At 44.0% G+C, this 15842-nt stretch overlaps 1 protein-coding gene across 3 annotated transcripts in view; it reads right to left on the reverse strand.

The window, feature by feature from the left end:
- Positions 1-1986: 1986 nt before the first annotated feature.
- The window catches only part of map4k3a (mitogen-activated protein kinase kinase kinase kinase 3a), a 205930-nt gene continuing 192074 nt past the window's right edge, over positions 1987-15842 (reverse strand). For all 3 annotated transcript variants that reach the window (XM_084441509.1, XM_084441508.1, XM_084441510.1), the window contains 12 exons: positions 15417-15501; positions 15020-15099; positions 14549-14609; positions 14139-14256; positions 13495-13553; positions 12953-13056; positions 11605-11776; positions 11431-11499; positions 10314-10406; positions 4264-4334; positions 4033-4088; positions 1987-3684 (listed from right to left, as the gene is read on the reverse strand). In XM_084441509.1, coding sequence (XP_084297635.1) covers positions 3597-3684; positions 4033-4088; positions 4264-4334; positions 10314-10406; positions 11431-11499; positions 11605-11776; positions 12953-13056; positions 13495-13553; positions 14139-14256; positions 14549-14609; positions 15020-15099; positions 15417-15501 — 1056 coding nt within the window. In that variant the 3' untranslated portion in view covers positions 1987-3596. The remainder of the gene's footprint in view (positions 3685-4032; positions 4089-4263; positions 4335-10313; positions 10407-11430; positions 11500-11604; positions 11777-12952; positions 13057-13494; positions 13554-14138; positions 14257-14548; positions 14610-15019; positions 15100-15416; positions 15502-15842) is intronic.

The raw sequence follows: 15842 nt of genomic DNA on the forward strand, positions 1-15842 counted from the left end.
CCTCTCCCTAGTGCCTCTCTCTCTCCCTCCTATCTTCTAACCAGGTCCAGTGGATGCCCCACTGTCACCAGCAGACCTCCCTGAGTCTGATAGATACCCCTGTGTCTGCTGTGGATGTCGTAGCATTTAGTTAACACACACACACGTACACACAGACATACACCAGCCCACTTCCGGCTTTAGGCCTGGGCCATAGCAAACACACACCAGTATTTGCCATGTCTCTCCTATGATGCTTTTTTAGCCTCTCTTACTCTGAAATGTAATTTAATGTAATGTATTGCTTTATAAATGTTCTTAGCCGGTAGACAAACATACTCCTGGAGCTTGCTCGATCGCCTTGTTGAGAGGGGTCAGGGAAGAATTTTTACAGCTCACTTATCTGGCCCCCGGGTGATTACTGTTTTTTTTGCTTCTCTCTGGAATATGTAGAGGTGGGACGTATGCCCACCTCCCTTGTTCTCTGTAAAGCGCATTGTGTCGCCTCTGGGTATGAAATGCGCTATACAAATAAAGCTTTGATTGATTGATTGATTGAAGATCTGTTTAACTGAACTATTAAACTGTCACTTTAGACAAGGTAACAAAGAACAGGACAATTTTGGGTAACCACTCTTTTCGTATAACCAAGAGCGATGCGCTGTGTCAAGTCAGTTCATCCTAGACCATTGGCGGGTGAACTCATCACAATTGCAGTGTGATTTTCGATGCCAGAGATTCAATAAAAGTATTGAAACTGGCATCGACGGATCTGATTCTTCTTCCTTACCACCAGAAACGAAATAGACTACATGATCTTAACTCATGGCGACTATGTCAATTCTGTATGGATCCACACCTCCGATCAAGCTTATTTTTTCTTTTTATGGTGCCATAGCCTACTGCGCTCAGCTACATTAGCTGGTGCCCTGTCTTCATATTTACTTCCGGGGTTTACAAGTACCAGTTGAATGCGTTCCAGAAACAAAAGGCAAAACCCTCACTTTCACCACACTTTACTAACAAATATATTTACAATACTGTTATTTTGCGCATTTGACTTAACAGACACCACGTCTTGACCTGACGTCAGTTACCGAGATAGATACTGTATTGTTATATAATTTACATCTGGCCTCAAGACCTTTCTATTCCAAACACCTTAAACCTTTGTTCTCTCTCTCCTTTTGTAATTCACCACCTCCCCCAACTGTTCACATAGCTGTGCTAACCTACAGAATGGCCTCCAGGAGGCCATACACCTAGAAATCTGTCTACACCAGAATAACCATACTTTGTCCTTTTGTCTCCAAGAAATTGCCGCCTTTTCTCATGTCACATGTCTGTATTCTCGGCCACGCCTGCCATTTCACATGACGTACAATGGATTAGCCAATGACATCCTGGAAGCGCCGTACCTGTGTTTTGCTTGAATAAAAGTCAACACAAGATCAGGAGGCTTCACTTCTCTGGATAAACCACTCTTGTTGCGTTGTCCAGGAAGTCCTTGCGCTCGTATTGTTTTCTCAATAAACCAGACTTAACCTTTTGAGCGAATCTTGGTAAATCCTTTTTGACTAGATCAGTTAAAATCCATTACAGTTCGTAATAATTAAATTACATCCAGATGGAGAAAAAATGTGTTTGAGAACAAGGTAATAATAACAATTAAATGTTATTTGTAGGCTATAGCACCTTTCATAAATTCAGCTCAAAGTGCTTTACAACAGAGCATTTAAATTAAAGAATGTGAAATTGAATGTTTGGAGAAAAACACAGAGCCCAGCCTGATAAATCTGCTCAAAGACGCCACCTGGCGGTTGTGCATCATTAAAACGAAATAACACCCGTCTGAAATCCCACAAGATCTCCAACGGGATTTCCCTGCCAAATACCGCGAAGGTGAAATGCTGCAGCATGTTACATTTCTAACTTCCCACATCTGTAGGCAGTTAAACAGGAGGCTATGCAGTTTGAAAAAACAAATCACATTTTATTGTACAGTATTTACATGGAAGCAATATGGTAATTAGGAGAATGAGTATCTTAAATGTGTCTGAAACACCCACCCCTGCGAGGGAATGATCGGTAGAATGAACAGTAACAGTGAAAAAGGAGCAAATTAAATTTTTAATTTTTAAACAAATATTGAGGGAGGCCCACCTCCATATTATGGAACACTGGAATGTTTCACCTAGTAGTGTGTTGCATAACTGTTTATAACAGACAAAGTATGTTTATGTTATTAGCTGATTTCACTTTGTAACTGTTTCTGAAGAGAAAGTGTCTTTAATCATACCATTCTAATGGTCTATCACTTCTGCATCATGCTTTTGTAAGCATGGTTTCCACACCCCACATGTACTGCATGGATAACATGTTTATTAAGCATCTATGTGCAAACTTCACAGCCAGTGTACGTCTGAGCAAGGAGAGTCTAAGTCATACGGGATCTCAAATTAAAATCAGCGTAAAATATATAAAACATATCTCTATAGGGCTTCATATCAAAAGGGTACAACATATAAAACATATAAAAACAAAAAAGGCAACTCATGATTAATGGCCCAACATTTTTCCTTTAGAGGTCCAAACTACTTTCCTTGTGTAAAATGGCCCGGTCCCCTCAGACACTTAGGCAACAACTTTTTACATTTCTCAAGTCCCCACAACTGTCACAACTGTACAACAAATGCTTGAATATCTACATTACATGTTCATAAAGATTATATTTACAATAATTACATACACTTCTGTCAAGTACTTTGTGGGTGATGTAACATGTAACTTTGTATTCAAAGGAAGGTGAGACATTTAGAATAAATCCTTAACCTGGAAATACACTCTGTCATGGAGCTGTATTACGAACCATCGTTTCACCCTCTTCACTGAAATAGTGAAGCCTCTCCTTCAAGTCCCTACGCATCTGGAAAAATCACGATTATTTTCAAACCATCAGACGACAATGACATCAAAAGTATGGGATTTGACTGGGTGAGTTATTGGGCCATCTACGGGACAGTATATGAATAAACTTGAACACCTTTGAACCAAGTTGCTATGGAAACAAAAGTTGACTAAATGGCATGTACTGATTCTTCATCATATCATTAATTTGTAATCAACTACATATTAAAACATGAGATGGAAATAACAACAGGACAATTACATGTCAATGGTACAGTCCAACGCAGCAGTCTCAATGTTGGACTCAGGGTGCAGCCAAAGTTATTAGTGTCAAGGTCTTTGCCATTTCCGAAAGGGTCGGGATCAGGAAATGTCTCCAGTCTGAATTCATTTGGCCACACCTTCACTGAGGTGCTGTCATGGCTGTTATAAAGTGTTCCATTTTTTATTGCTAAGTATCTCAGTAATACAGTTGAGCAGTTTTGGTTATTGCAGTACAGAAAGATCACTTGCAAAATAACAACAAAAATGCTCAACGGATTTACAATATGATTACCTTATAATACAATCTCAATTACACCTCTACAACAGCAACTACAGCATTATTACACAGGAGAACTTTCACAGCGACTTTCTGTGGAATTTTACAATCTCTTGAAATGGGGTTGACCCATGACCTGATTCCCAGTTTAGCTGTGAATGGTTCTAGTTCAGTAACTGTTCTCGTGGCCCGCCAAGATGTAGAGGTTGCTGTGTTCGGTGGGGTTGTCTGTAGGTCGGCTTTCCAGCACCACAACCCTGACAACAAATGGTTAAAAAAAAGTCACTTCAAGGGGGAGACCACTGTCGGAATGCCACAACAGACACTATTGCCTCACCAACATGATGTCACTCCCAAAACGAGCGGGAAGACACTCGCCAGAGATGTAAAGAGTCTCCTGTCAGGGTTAAGAGTTACTCAGTGTTCTATCATGGTTAGTATCAGGGTTAGCAGCTATAGATAGAGCTACCAGCTCATCTCCTCCTTGTCTTTGGAGAGCGTCACTTCGCTGAGCCCACCTTTAAGAAGGACAGCATTTGGCTGATTTGTCTTTTCAGAGACAGAAATGTTCTGGTGTTTGCATAAGAGTAAGTCCAGGATCTCACCTGTCTGACCCCAGAAGCCGGAACATTCTTGTATAGTCCGAGATCTCCTGTGTGATCTGCCAAGGACACATTAAAGACACAATTTAACACAGACTGCATCACTGACTCAGGAAACAACAAAAAAATAACTTTTGATAGTATTAATAGCCATTTTATTTCCTGCTGAGATCCCTGATATGTTCCCAGGTGCATCCAGATAACAGATAGCATCAACATGTCTTCCCAACTTGCCTCGTTGGATTTGAAGCTCCGCCCCTGCATCCCATGTCTCCAGAATGCCAGAACACTGTCCTGAAGACAAACTACAAAAGACAAATGTTTATTACATAGCCTGATAGCGGCGTCACATCCCAATCTCACTCCTGATTTTCTGGGGCTTTATTTCCTAACTGTCACAGCCACAGCTGTGCTTGTGTGTGTGTGTGTGTGTGCATGTGTGTGCATCATATTACACAGTCAACGTGAGGGACGGTTAGGGGATATATACTGTATATCTACACGACTCCTCCTAGACCAAGAACGACGTAACGTTCCACGAACGAGTGAGCTACCCTCCAGTTTCTTTGGTTTAAAAAAACAACAACCTAGTGGTAAATTGGACAGAATGCAGCCAGCTTCGGCGTGAACTCTGACTGGCCAGATCTGAATGACCTATGCAGCTGGACTGATGTCTCCCTGCAATGGAGACATGCCGACACTGAGACGGTGAATGTGTTTGAGTCGGTGATGTCGATGTCAATGTTAATGTCATTTTATTTATATAGCACCATTCATACAAATCAATGTAGCAAAAAAGTGCTTTACATAAAAGGAGATGAATAAAAACATGAATCATACAAACACGATGAGAACAGATTTAAAAGAAACAATATAAGTAAAAGCATTAAAAATTAAAAGATAGTGTAAGATAGAATAAAAATATAAAACAGAATGCAAATTAGGGCTGCGAGCAGCAGTGAATCTGTCTAAAGTTCTTAAAACCCGTCCACTTGTCAATGTTCCAATCAAATTCATCTAAACATATGTCCCACCCTCATAGCTTGTTTGCGTCGGAAATATGTCAAACTATTACAAGTTAGATGATCTCAAACGTCCGTTTCAGTGCGACTTTAATGTGCCATTTTGTCCTCGTTTTTACCATTTCCATGCATCATACTTTAACAAACTTCTCCTACCTTCATCCTATCAACTGCATATTCAGTCAGCTTCATCTTACGACCTTTGTGATCAAAAGTTATCAAAATATAAAATATTGACACATAGATGTGTTCAGGACAGAACCTTCATGAAGCGTGAGAAATATCGGACAAATTGGATAATGTATGGAGGAGTTATGAGGACTTCCTGTTTTATGGCGAAATGTCAAAATTTGGCGGGGCGCCACAGCAAGGGTGTTTGTTGAAAACTCAATTTTTAATTTGTAACTTTTGATCACAAAGGTCTTAAGATGAAGCTGACCGAATATGAAGTTGATCGGATGATATCTGTAGGAGGAGTTTGTTAAAGTACGAGGCATGGAAATGGTAAAAACAAGGACAAAATAGCACATTAAAGTCGCACTGAAATGGACGTGGGGGCAGTGGCTAGTTGCAAAACTAGAATGGAGAAGTAAGACGCCTCCTTCCCTCCACTAGTCTGGGGGTCCACCTTGGGCAAGTGGTAGTACCCCCTAGCCCCCCTACCTGGGGTTACAGATAAAATCCCCTGATGAAAGAACAACCAAAAGGAAGAGAGACCCGGCCCGGAGGAAGCCCGGGGCCCTCGTCTGGAGCCAGGCCCAGACGGAGGGCCCGCCTGCGAGCGCCTGGTGGCCAGGCTTACCATGGAGCCCGGCCGGGCCCAGCCCGAATAAGCAACGTGGAAGCACCATCTCCTCCTCCATCGTCCCGTGGACCCACCACCAGCGGGAGGAATTGTCGGGGTCGGGTGCGCTGCCAACTAGGTGGCGGTGAAGGCGGGGGGCACCGACGGACCGGACCCGGGCGGCAAAGGCTGGCTTTGGGGACATGGAACGTGACCTCGCTGGGGGTGAAGGAGCCGGAGCTTGTGAGGGAGGTGGAGAGATACCAATTACATCTGGTGGGGCTAACCTCCACGCACAGCACCGGCGCCGGAACCAAACTCCTGGATAGGGGTTGGACCCTGTTCTTCTCCGGATTTGCTCACGGTATGAGGCGTAAGGCAGGTGTGGCTATACTAGCTAGCCCCCAGCTGAGCGCCTCTGTGCTGGATTTCACCCCAGTGGATGAGAGGGTCGCCTCCCTGCGCCTTAAGACTGTGGGGGGAGGGGACTCTGACTGTGGTTTGTGCTTATGCACCGAACAGCAGTTCAGAGTACTCGGCCTTCCTGCAGACCCTGAGTGGAGTCCTTTTGGGGGCTCCTGCAGGGGACTCCACTGTCCTACTGGGGGACTTCAATGCACACGTAGGCAATGATGGAGAAACTTGGAGGGGCGTGATTGGGAGGCATGGCCACCACGATCTGAACCCGAGTGGTGTTTTGTTGTTGGAGTTCTGTGCTAGTCACGGTTTGTCCATAACAAACACCATGTTCGAACACAAGGATGCCCACAAGTACACCTGGCATCAGAACACCTTAGGCCGAAGGTCGATGATCGATTTCGTTATCGTATCATCTGATCTGAGGCCATGTGTTTTGGACACTCGGGTAAAGAGAGGAGCAGAGCTGTCCACTGATCACCATCTGGTGGTGAGCTGGTTTCGATGGCGGGGGAAGCTTCTGGACAGACCTGGGAAACCCAAGCGTGTAGTGAGGGTGAACTGGGAACGTCTGGAGGAAGACGTCCTGTCCGGAGAGATTTCAATTGCCACCTCCGGCGGAGCTTCTCAGGCATCCCTGTGGAGGTTGGGGACATCGAGCATGAGTGGTCGGTGTTCAAAGCCTCCATTGCTGAAGCTGCGGCTGGGAGCTGTGGCCTGAGGGCCATAGGTACCTCAAGGGGCGGTAACCCTCGGACACCGTGGTGGTGGAAAATAAGCACTTCTAAATCTGAGGCCATGGTTCTCAGCAGGAAACCGGTGGCCTGTCCGCTCCGAGTAGGAAATGAGTCCTTACCCCAAGTGAAGGAGTTCAAGTATCTGGGGGTCTTGTTCACGAGTGAGGGAACCATGGAGAGGGAGTTTGGCCGGAGAATCGGAGCAGCTGGTGCGGTTCTGCAGTCGCTTTACCGCACTGTTGTGACGAAAAGAGAGCTGAGCCAAAAGGCAAAGCTCTCGATCTACCGGTCTATCTTCGTCCCCACCCTCACCTATGGTCATGAAGGATGGGTCATGACCGAAAGAACGAGATCACGGATACAAGCGGCCGAAATGAGTTTTCTCCGGAGGGTGGCTGGGGTCTCCCTGAGAGATCGGGTGAGAAGTTCAGTCATCCGGGAGAGACTCGGAGTAGAGCCGCTGCTCCTTTGCGTTGAAAGGAGCCAGTTGAGGTGGTTCGGGCATCTAGTGAGGATGCCTCCTGGGCGCCTCCCTAGGGGGGTGTTCCAGGCATGTCCGGCTGGGAGGAGGCCGCGGGGTAGACCCAGGACTAGGTGGCGGGACTACATCTCCGCACTGGCCTGTGAGCGGCTAAAGATTCCCCAGGCAGAGCTGGTTGATGCTGCTAGGGAAAGGGATGTCTGGGGCCCCCTGCTGGAGCTGCTGCCTCCGCGACCCGACCCCGGATAAGCGGATGAAGATGGATGGAGGGATAGATGAAACGGACGTTTGAGATCTAACTTCCGTAGTTTGACGTATTTCCGACGCAAACAAGCTATGAGGGTGGGAAATGTGTTTAGAGGAATTTGATTGGAACATTGACAAGTGGACAGGTTTTAAGAACTTTAGACAGATTCGGTAGAAGGATAGCGTTGATTGACGGGTGGATGTCATGAGATTATTGGCCTAAAATCTAAGGTACCTGTTGTGGTCATTGCACGTGACCTACCGTTTTCCAGGAAGTAAGAAATTATATACTTTGATATACGATTACAACAAAGGTAGAATTGTGTAATTTTTTGGGCATACATCGTTGAATAGGTGAACACTATGACCAATTATGTGAACCAAAATGGAATGGAATGCTTTTTTCATTTCAGTACGACTTTAAGAGCAAAAAGGCTGACTTTTGTTGGATGTTCGGTACAGCTCCAAGAGACATTTTAGTGTGTCTCGATGAACTACATATGCCCACCGAATTTCGTTTGCCTACATCAAACTGAAAGGTTGGGCTCGCCATTTTAAATTTTCCAGGGGGCGCTCTTGAGCCGTTTTGCCACGCCCATTTCCGTCACCCATGAAATATAAAAATTTTCACCTGGACTGACGTATGTGCAAAGTTTCATGCGTTTTCATCGATGTTTAGGCCGCCAAAAAGGCATTTGTTTGGGGAGAAGAAGGTAGAAGGGAGAAGGGAGAATAAACATCCTTACAATTTCAATAGGGCTAGATATTAAAATAAGTAAAACTACATGGTAAAAGCAATGTTGTGGTAAAACTAATGGTAAAAGGTGTTTAAAGATCTCGCTTAAAAATTACCACAGTCCAAAGTGGTACCACAGTTCCAAAGGCTGATCACAGACCCGACTGTTACCATGAGCGCAACAGTGAGCTGCGACGGAACATCACGCGCACCTCCTGGTGCTGAAAGCGCAGCAGCGGCGGTAGCACTGGACGGGACTTCGGCTACAAGGGAAGCTCGCCTGCCTCCCATCACCTGACCACTCTGTGTCCCGCACAATTCTCAAGAACGCACAATTCTCAAGAATGCATTGATGAGGAAATCCTCATCTTCACAGTGAAAGCACGTCTCCAAGTGCTACCAACCAAACTCAATTTATCCATCTGGTATCCCAATATGCATAACTCTTTCTGTTTACATCATGGACAGCATCAGGTAATAGAGTCCATGACCCACATATTAAACGGTTGTCACTTTTACAAAGGTCTGTTCATAGCCAGACACGATAGAATTGTTGACATCATCTACCCTCCACTCCTCTGTTGTAGTACAATATGTCATAGAAATTATAGTTTCATCACCTCCTTTTGTAATTCACCACCTTCCTCAACCTTTCACATAGCTGTGCTAACCTAATTCATGACAGGATGACCTCGAGGAGGCCAACACACCTAGACGTTTGTCTACTCCAGAATAACCATCCTTTGTCCCTTTGCCCCTCTTAGAAATTACCGCCTTTTCTCATGTCACGTGTCTGTATTCTCGAACCCCTGTTGATGACGCCTGCCATTATTTATGACGTACAATGGGTTAGCCAATCACATCCTGGAAGCGCCTAACCTGTGTTTTGCTTGAATATAAGGCAGCGCAAGATCAGGAGGCGGCACTTCTTTGGATCAACCACTCATGTGCGTTGTCCGGAAGTCCTTGCGCTCCTATGTTTTCTCAATAAACCAGACTTAACCTGTTTGAGCGAATCTTGGTAAATCCTTTTTGACTAGATCAGTTAAAATCCATTACAAGTACATACTGTAAGAGCTCTCCTGTATCCTCTACCCTCCACCCCTCTGTTGTAGTACATAAGAACTCCCCTGTGAAACCGCCAATGTTCCAACGCAGTGACCCCCATGTATTTGCAAATGTACATGCTAATTCGCCGGACGTCACTGTGATTGACCACACTGAGGCGTGTTCTTGCTGGAAGTAGGCTGTACTTTTGATTCTAGTTTAGAAGAGGCGTTTCTCTCTAAACAGCTAAAGTACCAGTCGCAGGTACAAGCCATTGTACGAGCTAGGCTACAAGTGTCAGCTAATCGTGTTTATATTTGGCAGCCTGGGCCATGCCAATAGGTTAGTAGTCAGAGGCCTGAGGATTATGGGGTTGACCAAGTGTGAAGCAAAGCGGACTGTTAATATTATTTAATCTCCTACATTATTGGAAGCCACTGCATTTGGAGAAGAAGAGGTTTTCTGTACCTATAACACCCCTGGTGTTAGTGGAATTATCTGTTTGTTTACTGTACATCATTATTTATATTATACCATCATCTATGTATGTGTGTGTATGTATTTGCATGTACTGTAAGCATGATGTGTACATCGTAGATGCTTGTTCGTATCTAAAAAATGTGACACTTGTTAAATGACCAATCAACATGATAGCAATGGAACTATATTTGGGCCCGTGCAATGTATTTTTTAAAATGCAGACCAACATAAAGAATTCAAATGTGTGCGTGCGTGTGTTGGGTAAATCCTCATCTCTGTGGGTGGAAATAGAGGCACAAGAGCCAAGTCTCTTCCAGGGGTCAAGGACGATTACCTATCGACTCGATCTGGAAATTAAACGTGAGTTCGGCTGAGAGCTTCCTGCTGGACTTCAACTTCCCCTGCAGATTCACAATCTTGATGCACCCTGAGAGAAGGAAAAACACGTTTGAGTGTGAATAAGGGTAGGGTTAGTGTTTGAGTGTGAGGGGAGTTAGGGTTAGTGTTTGAGTGTGAGGGGAGTTAGAGTTAGTGTTTGAGTGTGAGGGGGGTTAAGGTTGGTGTTTGAGTGTGAGTAAGGTTAGAGGTAGTGTTTGAGTGTGAGTGAGGTTAGAGGTAGTGTTTGAGTGTGAGTGAGGTTAGAGGTGGTGTTTGAGTGTGAGTAAGGTTAGAGGTAGTGTTTGAGTGTGAGTGAGGTTAGAGGAAGAGTTTGAATGTGGGGGGTTAGGGTTAGTGTTTGAGTGTGAGGGGGGCTAAGGTTGGTGTTTGAGTGTGAGTGAGGTTAGAGGTAGTGTTTGAGTGTGAGGGGGGTTAAAGTTAGTGTTTGAGTGTGAGTGAGGTTAGGGTTAGTGTTGAGTTAGGGTTAGTGACACTGTGAGGCCATGTCAGGTGTTTTATTTTTGTATTCAACCTTTATTTAGTCAGGCAAATCATTAAGAACAAATTCTAATTTGCACTAGGGCATTCATGACTAGCCTACTGCATTTTAGTAGTCAGGGTTAGTTTACCCTACACTTTTAGACCACTCCACAAAAATAGTCTACTAGTTGATTAATCACAGGTTTACCACCATTTCTTTTAACCAAATAACAATGGTCAATAAACATATGAATAATAACTATCCACAGTCACCCCAACTGCAAAAAAACACATAATACCCACAGCCCCCAACTAGTCAATCAGCAATGCACACGGTGGGCTAACGCTAGTGGTTTGATACTCGACTAGTCGATGAAACCTCTACTTTACACAGCTGTGCTGAGCGCTGGATATTTTGGCCCAACATGGAGAGTTTCTGCATTGCCCAGCTGGGTTCTGAGTTTTTGGTGAATTACTCCCACATGGAATAACATAAAGCTCTTAGAGACCTTGTCAGATTTGTACATTTAAATTACATTTGCATGCAAACACCGGAAGCTCTAATAAATTAGGTCTTGTTTGATTGGACTTACGATCCAGGCAGACCAGAATGGTGTCCCTCTCCAGCTGGGTCACATGGATGACGCAGGTCTGTGGATTGTCTACAGAGAGAGGACAATGCGTCATCAAACCGCGCGAAAGACTTCACCGGCCACACCTCCCCAACCTCCCCCACGCCTGTGTCACGAATGCTATATAAATCTTACCCGAGTCTTTGAACCAGGGGCAGGTGGAGTTGGGGTCTAGCGTCTGGAAGCGGACCACCTGGTTAAACTCAGAGCCCATCTGCAGACCCATGCAGATGAGAGGGTAGGGATGCTCTGGCACCACCAGCATCTCAAACACCTCCAGCGGACAGGGCATGTGGAAGTCCATGTTCTACGGAGAGACAGACACATCTTAAAGTTAGTGATATGCTGCGTTCCTTTTACAGTATATCACAAACGTCGGGATTCCCAGGTTCAATGTCAAACTTGTCATCAATACATCACATGAACTTGTAATTTCCGCTATTTTACTAGGGATAAAAAATCTACCCTGACTTCATCAACGTCAGCTGTTGACGTCAATCAAGATGGCTGCCATGCGCATCAACAATAAGTGAAAGCTGTAATAAGACTTTTTATTAGCTCTTCTGTCCTATTTGTGTCTCATTAAATCATTTGTACACACAGTACTGTCTAACGTCTAGCAGTGGACAATGTTACTATGAAGTTTGTATGTGCAAAATAGCATAGTTGGTTGTTATCAACTTGTATTGCTAACAATGGCTAACTTGGCTAGAACTACAATGATGGGGCGAAAGTGTATTTTTCGCATTTTGTTTCTACTGGGATATGGCGTCGTTCCGGACGCCAAATCCGGAGCTCTGATACAAAAGGAATACAGCATAAGATGAGGGGGGTAGGACAGGGCATGTGGAAGTCCATGTTCTACAGGGAGACAGACACATTCTAGCATTAGCATGCACTAATCAAGAGGAGGCTAGGCTAAAGCTCCTCTGGTGGAAATGGTCAACACTATCGTACAGAGGACTGTGTTCAGCGTTAGCATACACCACGTACAGGTTTAAGTGTAGTTGCTAATGATAGGTGCAGATGTTGAATGCTACTAGCCTTAGTGGACATACTGTTAGGGTTAGTCTATTCTAGTGTCATAGGATGTGTCCAAGTTAGATCGTCTCAAATTAATTGAAACCTTTATTTATTCAAGGAAGACAATTGAGAGCAAGCTCTGTTTTTCAATGCCGCCCTGACTACAACAAAACAACTCAAACATGCCAGGCAGACACTGTAGAGTCTACAGACTTCAGACAGCAATTTAAAAGGAGATACTGTATTTTCACTCTGTTTGTCTACAGTGTAGACAAACAGAGTGAAAATACAGTATCTCCTTTTAAATTGCTGTCTGAGAAGAATGAAAGTGCTTTGGGTCGAAACTGCACTGGTCAAACCCTTGACTGAAGGCCTTCCTGTCTGTATGCCTCAAACCGAAAGAGAGTGAACTATGGTTAAATATACGGGGTATACACTCAAACACTAACCCTAATATTACCTTGATAAGCATGAACTTCTGCATAGGCTCCACCCACTCCAGCAGCACCACGTTTGATTGGAAGGCTCCGCACAAGTACTTGTGACCCGTATAGGGGTTCCTCACTGGAGGGGTTGGATGATCAGAACAGACCGTTGTTACAATAGAAAGATAACTGCTTATGAGTTGTACTAGGCACAGTTCAGGTATGAATGACGTAAAGAAATAATGTATTTAACAACAGTGTGTCGTGCATGGAACAACAGCAACTTGACAGTAAGGAGTTTGGTATGTGTAGTTGAAGACCACACAGGAGAGAGAGAGACAGAGAGAGGGAGAGAGAGAAGTAGAGGGAGAGATAGGGAGAGGGAGAGAGAGGGAGAAAGGGAGAAAGAAAGAGAGAGTGGGAGAGAGAGGGAGAGAGAGAGGAAGAGAGAGAGGGAGACAGAAAGAGGGAGAGAGAGAAAGAGGGAGAGAGAGAAAGAGGGAGAGAGAGGGAGAGAGAGAGAGGGAGAGAGAGAAAGAGGGAGAGAGAGAGGCAGAGGTCACGGTTGTCTGCTCACCCACGCAGCACTTCTGACATCCCTTGGTGTCGGGGATCTTGTTGGTGATGGAAAACTTCCTGAAATCATCAGAATGAACAGGGAACTCAGTAAAGAAAGGACACTGTTTCCCCACTGAGGAGCACGACAGAGATTATTGTGGACTGTTGGTGGAATATTCTGGAAAATGCATCCTTCCTTCCTCTGAGAAATCGAGGATCCGACACAACTGGGTGTAGGTAGCAGATCTGTACAGCCTTAGATACAGAGATCATCAGGAGGTGGGAGGGAAGCCTTCTTATTCAAATAGGGTCTCGGAGATGATAGAACATGTCTCCTGGTAGGAGATGATAGAACATGTCTCCTGGTAGGAGATAGTAGAACATGTCTCCTGGTAGGAGATGGTAGAACATGTCTCCTGGTAGGAGATGGTAGAACATGTCTCCTGGTAGGAGATGATAGAACATGTCTCCTGGTAGGACATGATAGAACATGTCTCCTGGTAGGAGATGGTAGAACATGTCTCCTGGTAGGAGATGATGGAATATGTCTCCTGGTAGGAGATGATGGAATATGTATCCTGGTAGGAGATGATGGAATATGTCTCCTGGTAGGAGATGATGGAATTTGTCTCCTAGTAGGAGATGGCAGTATGAGTCCCTCACCTTGGGATCATCTTGTCAGGGAGCTTGTGCGTGGGAATGGCCAATGGCAGCTTCTGCATCTGCCGAGCGTGTTCGAACAGACCAGCCAGGTTATGGCAGTACAGCTGGGAGGCTTTCCCTGAAAACATATCGAACACACAACCAGTAAATTTTCCTTGTGAAAGCACACCAAACACACAACCAGTAAATTTTCCTTGTGAAAGCACATCGAACACACAACCAGTAAACTTTCCCAGTGAAAGAATATCGAACAATTAACTAGTAAACTTTCAGAGTGAAAGCATATCGAACACACAACCAGGGCTGCGTTCAAATACAGCGAACAGAAGCGAACGTTCTTGGCGAACATGTTTTCTTTGAATAGCAGAATTATATTATATAATACTATATTATAGATTAGGAATCCTTACCAGATATGGAGAGTAAACTGTTACTCATGACATATACCCATGTACACCTCCGGGGAAACAACTAGGATGAGAAATGGGTTCAAACATTATACTTCTGAGCTAAAGTTTAAGAAGAGAAACTGTTTCAAACATTATATTATACTTCTGACCTAAAGTTTAAGAAGAGAAACTGTTTCAAGCATTACATTATACTTCTGTGGTAAAGTTTAAGACAGCTAATAGGTTTTCATATCTGACTGTATCAAACTACAAATACTGTATTGTTGTATCACAAATAGACAAGCATTCAAATCAGATAATGGACTGAAATATAATATTTGACAGTAAAAGTATTAACCAAATATATAAAAAGACGTATAGTAGAATATACTGCAGATTGTGCTCTAGGCTATGCATAATGTACTGTAGCCTACAAACGTGTTACAACAAATACTACTAAACTAATTCCTAATTGAGAGACTGTCAGCGTACCTGCTCCATGCAGTTCTCGTGCAGTTCATTCAGATTTAGCGTATAAATGCCCTCTTCTGCTCCAAATATCAGATACTGGTCTGAAACAGGGCCAAAAAACACCAATAAAACATTCAGACAAATAACATTTTCAATATGTCATCCTCAAACAATTTTAATCAAATGTACTGGGTGTACTAATTAACAGGTTAGGGTGAGTAATGTAGGACACTACTAGAGAGACAGTTCAAATGGGAAAACCCTATGTGTAATGCCCCATTTACAAAAGGGCTTCCTACACCTCTAGTGAGCCAGTACAATCAAGGTCATTAGGTCATTTAGATCAATACCCTGTGATTCAAGTTATAACCAAGGTCGTGAGGTCAGTTAGATCAATATGATATGATTCAAGTCCAACCTCTCGTATCGGGGTTGATCCAAGATGCAGCACAGTGGATTTTCAGAGGACAGCCATTGAAGACTTTGGAGAAACAGGCGCCCATCTGAGACAAAAAAACAAACAGATTTCAACATGTTCAAATGAATAGCTGCTTGGGCCTGTGAGGGTCTCCAGCTCAGAGGGTATATATACACTGTCACATGTTTCTGGATCATAAAAAGAACATTCCATTGCCCCAAATCATTTGCACCAAAGTTCATATGGAAGTGAAACTTGAGGCATTAGCTCAAGGTCATAATATTAGGCAATGCAGTAGAGGCTCAACCTTTTTTCCTGACAGAGCTACAGGTTAGCGTGAAAACACTCAACCAAGGTATCCGGCCACTATATCTAATGGTTCCCTCCATGAATATCTATGTAGAAGTGAAAGTTATTGAAACTACA

This window comes from Borostomias antarcticus (genome assembly GCF_949987555.1).
Source record: "Borostomias antarcticus genome assembly, chromosome: 7".
Classification (NCBI taxonomy): Eukaryota; Metazoa; Chordata; class Actinopteri; order Stomiiformes; family Stomiidae; genus Borostomias; species Borostomias antarcticus.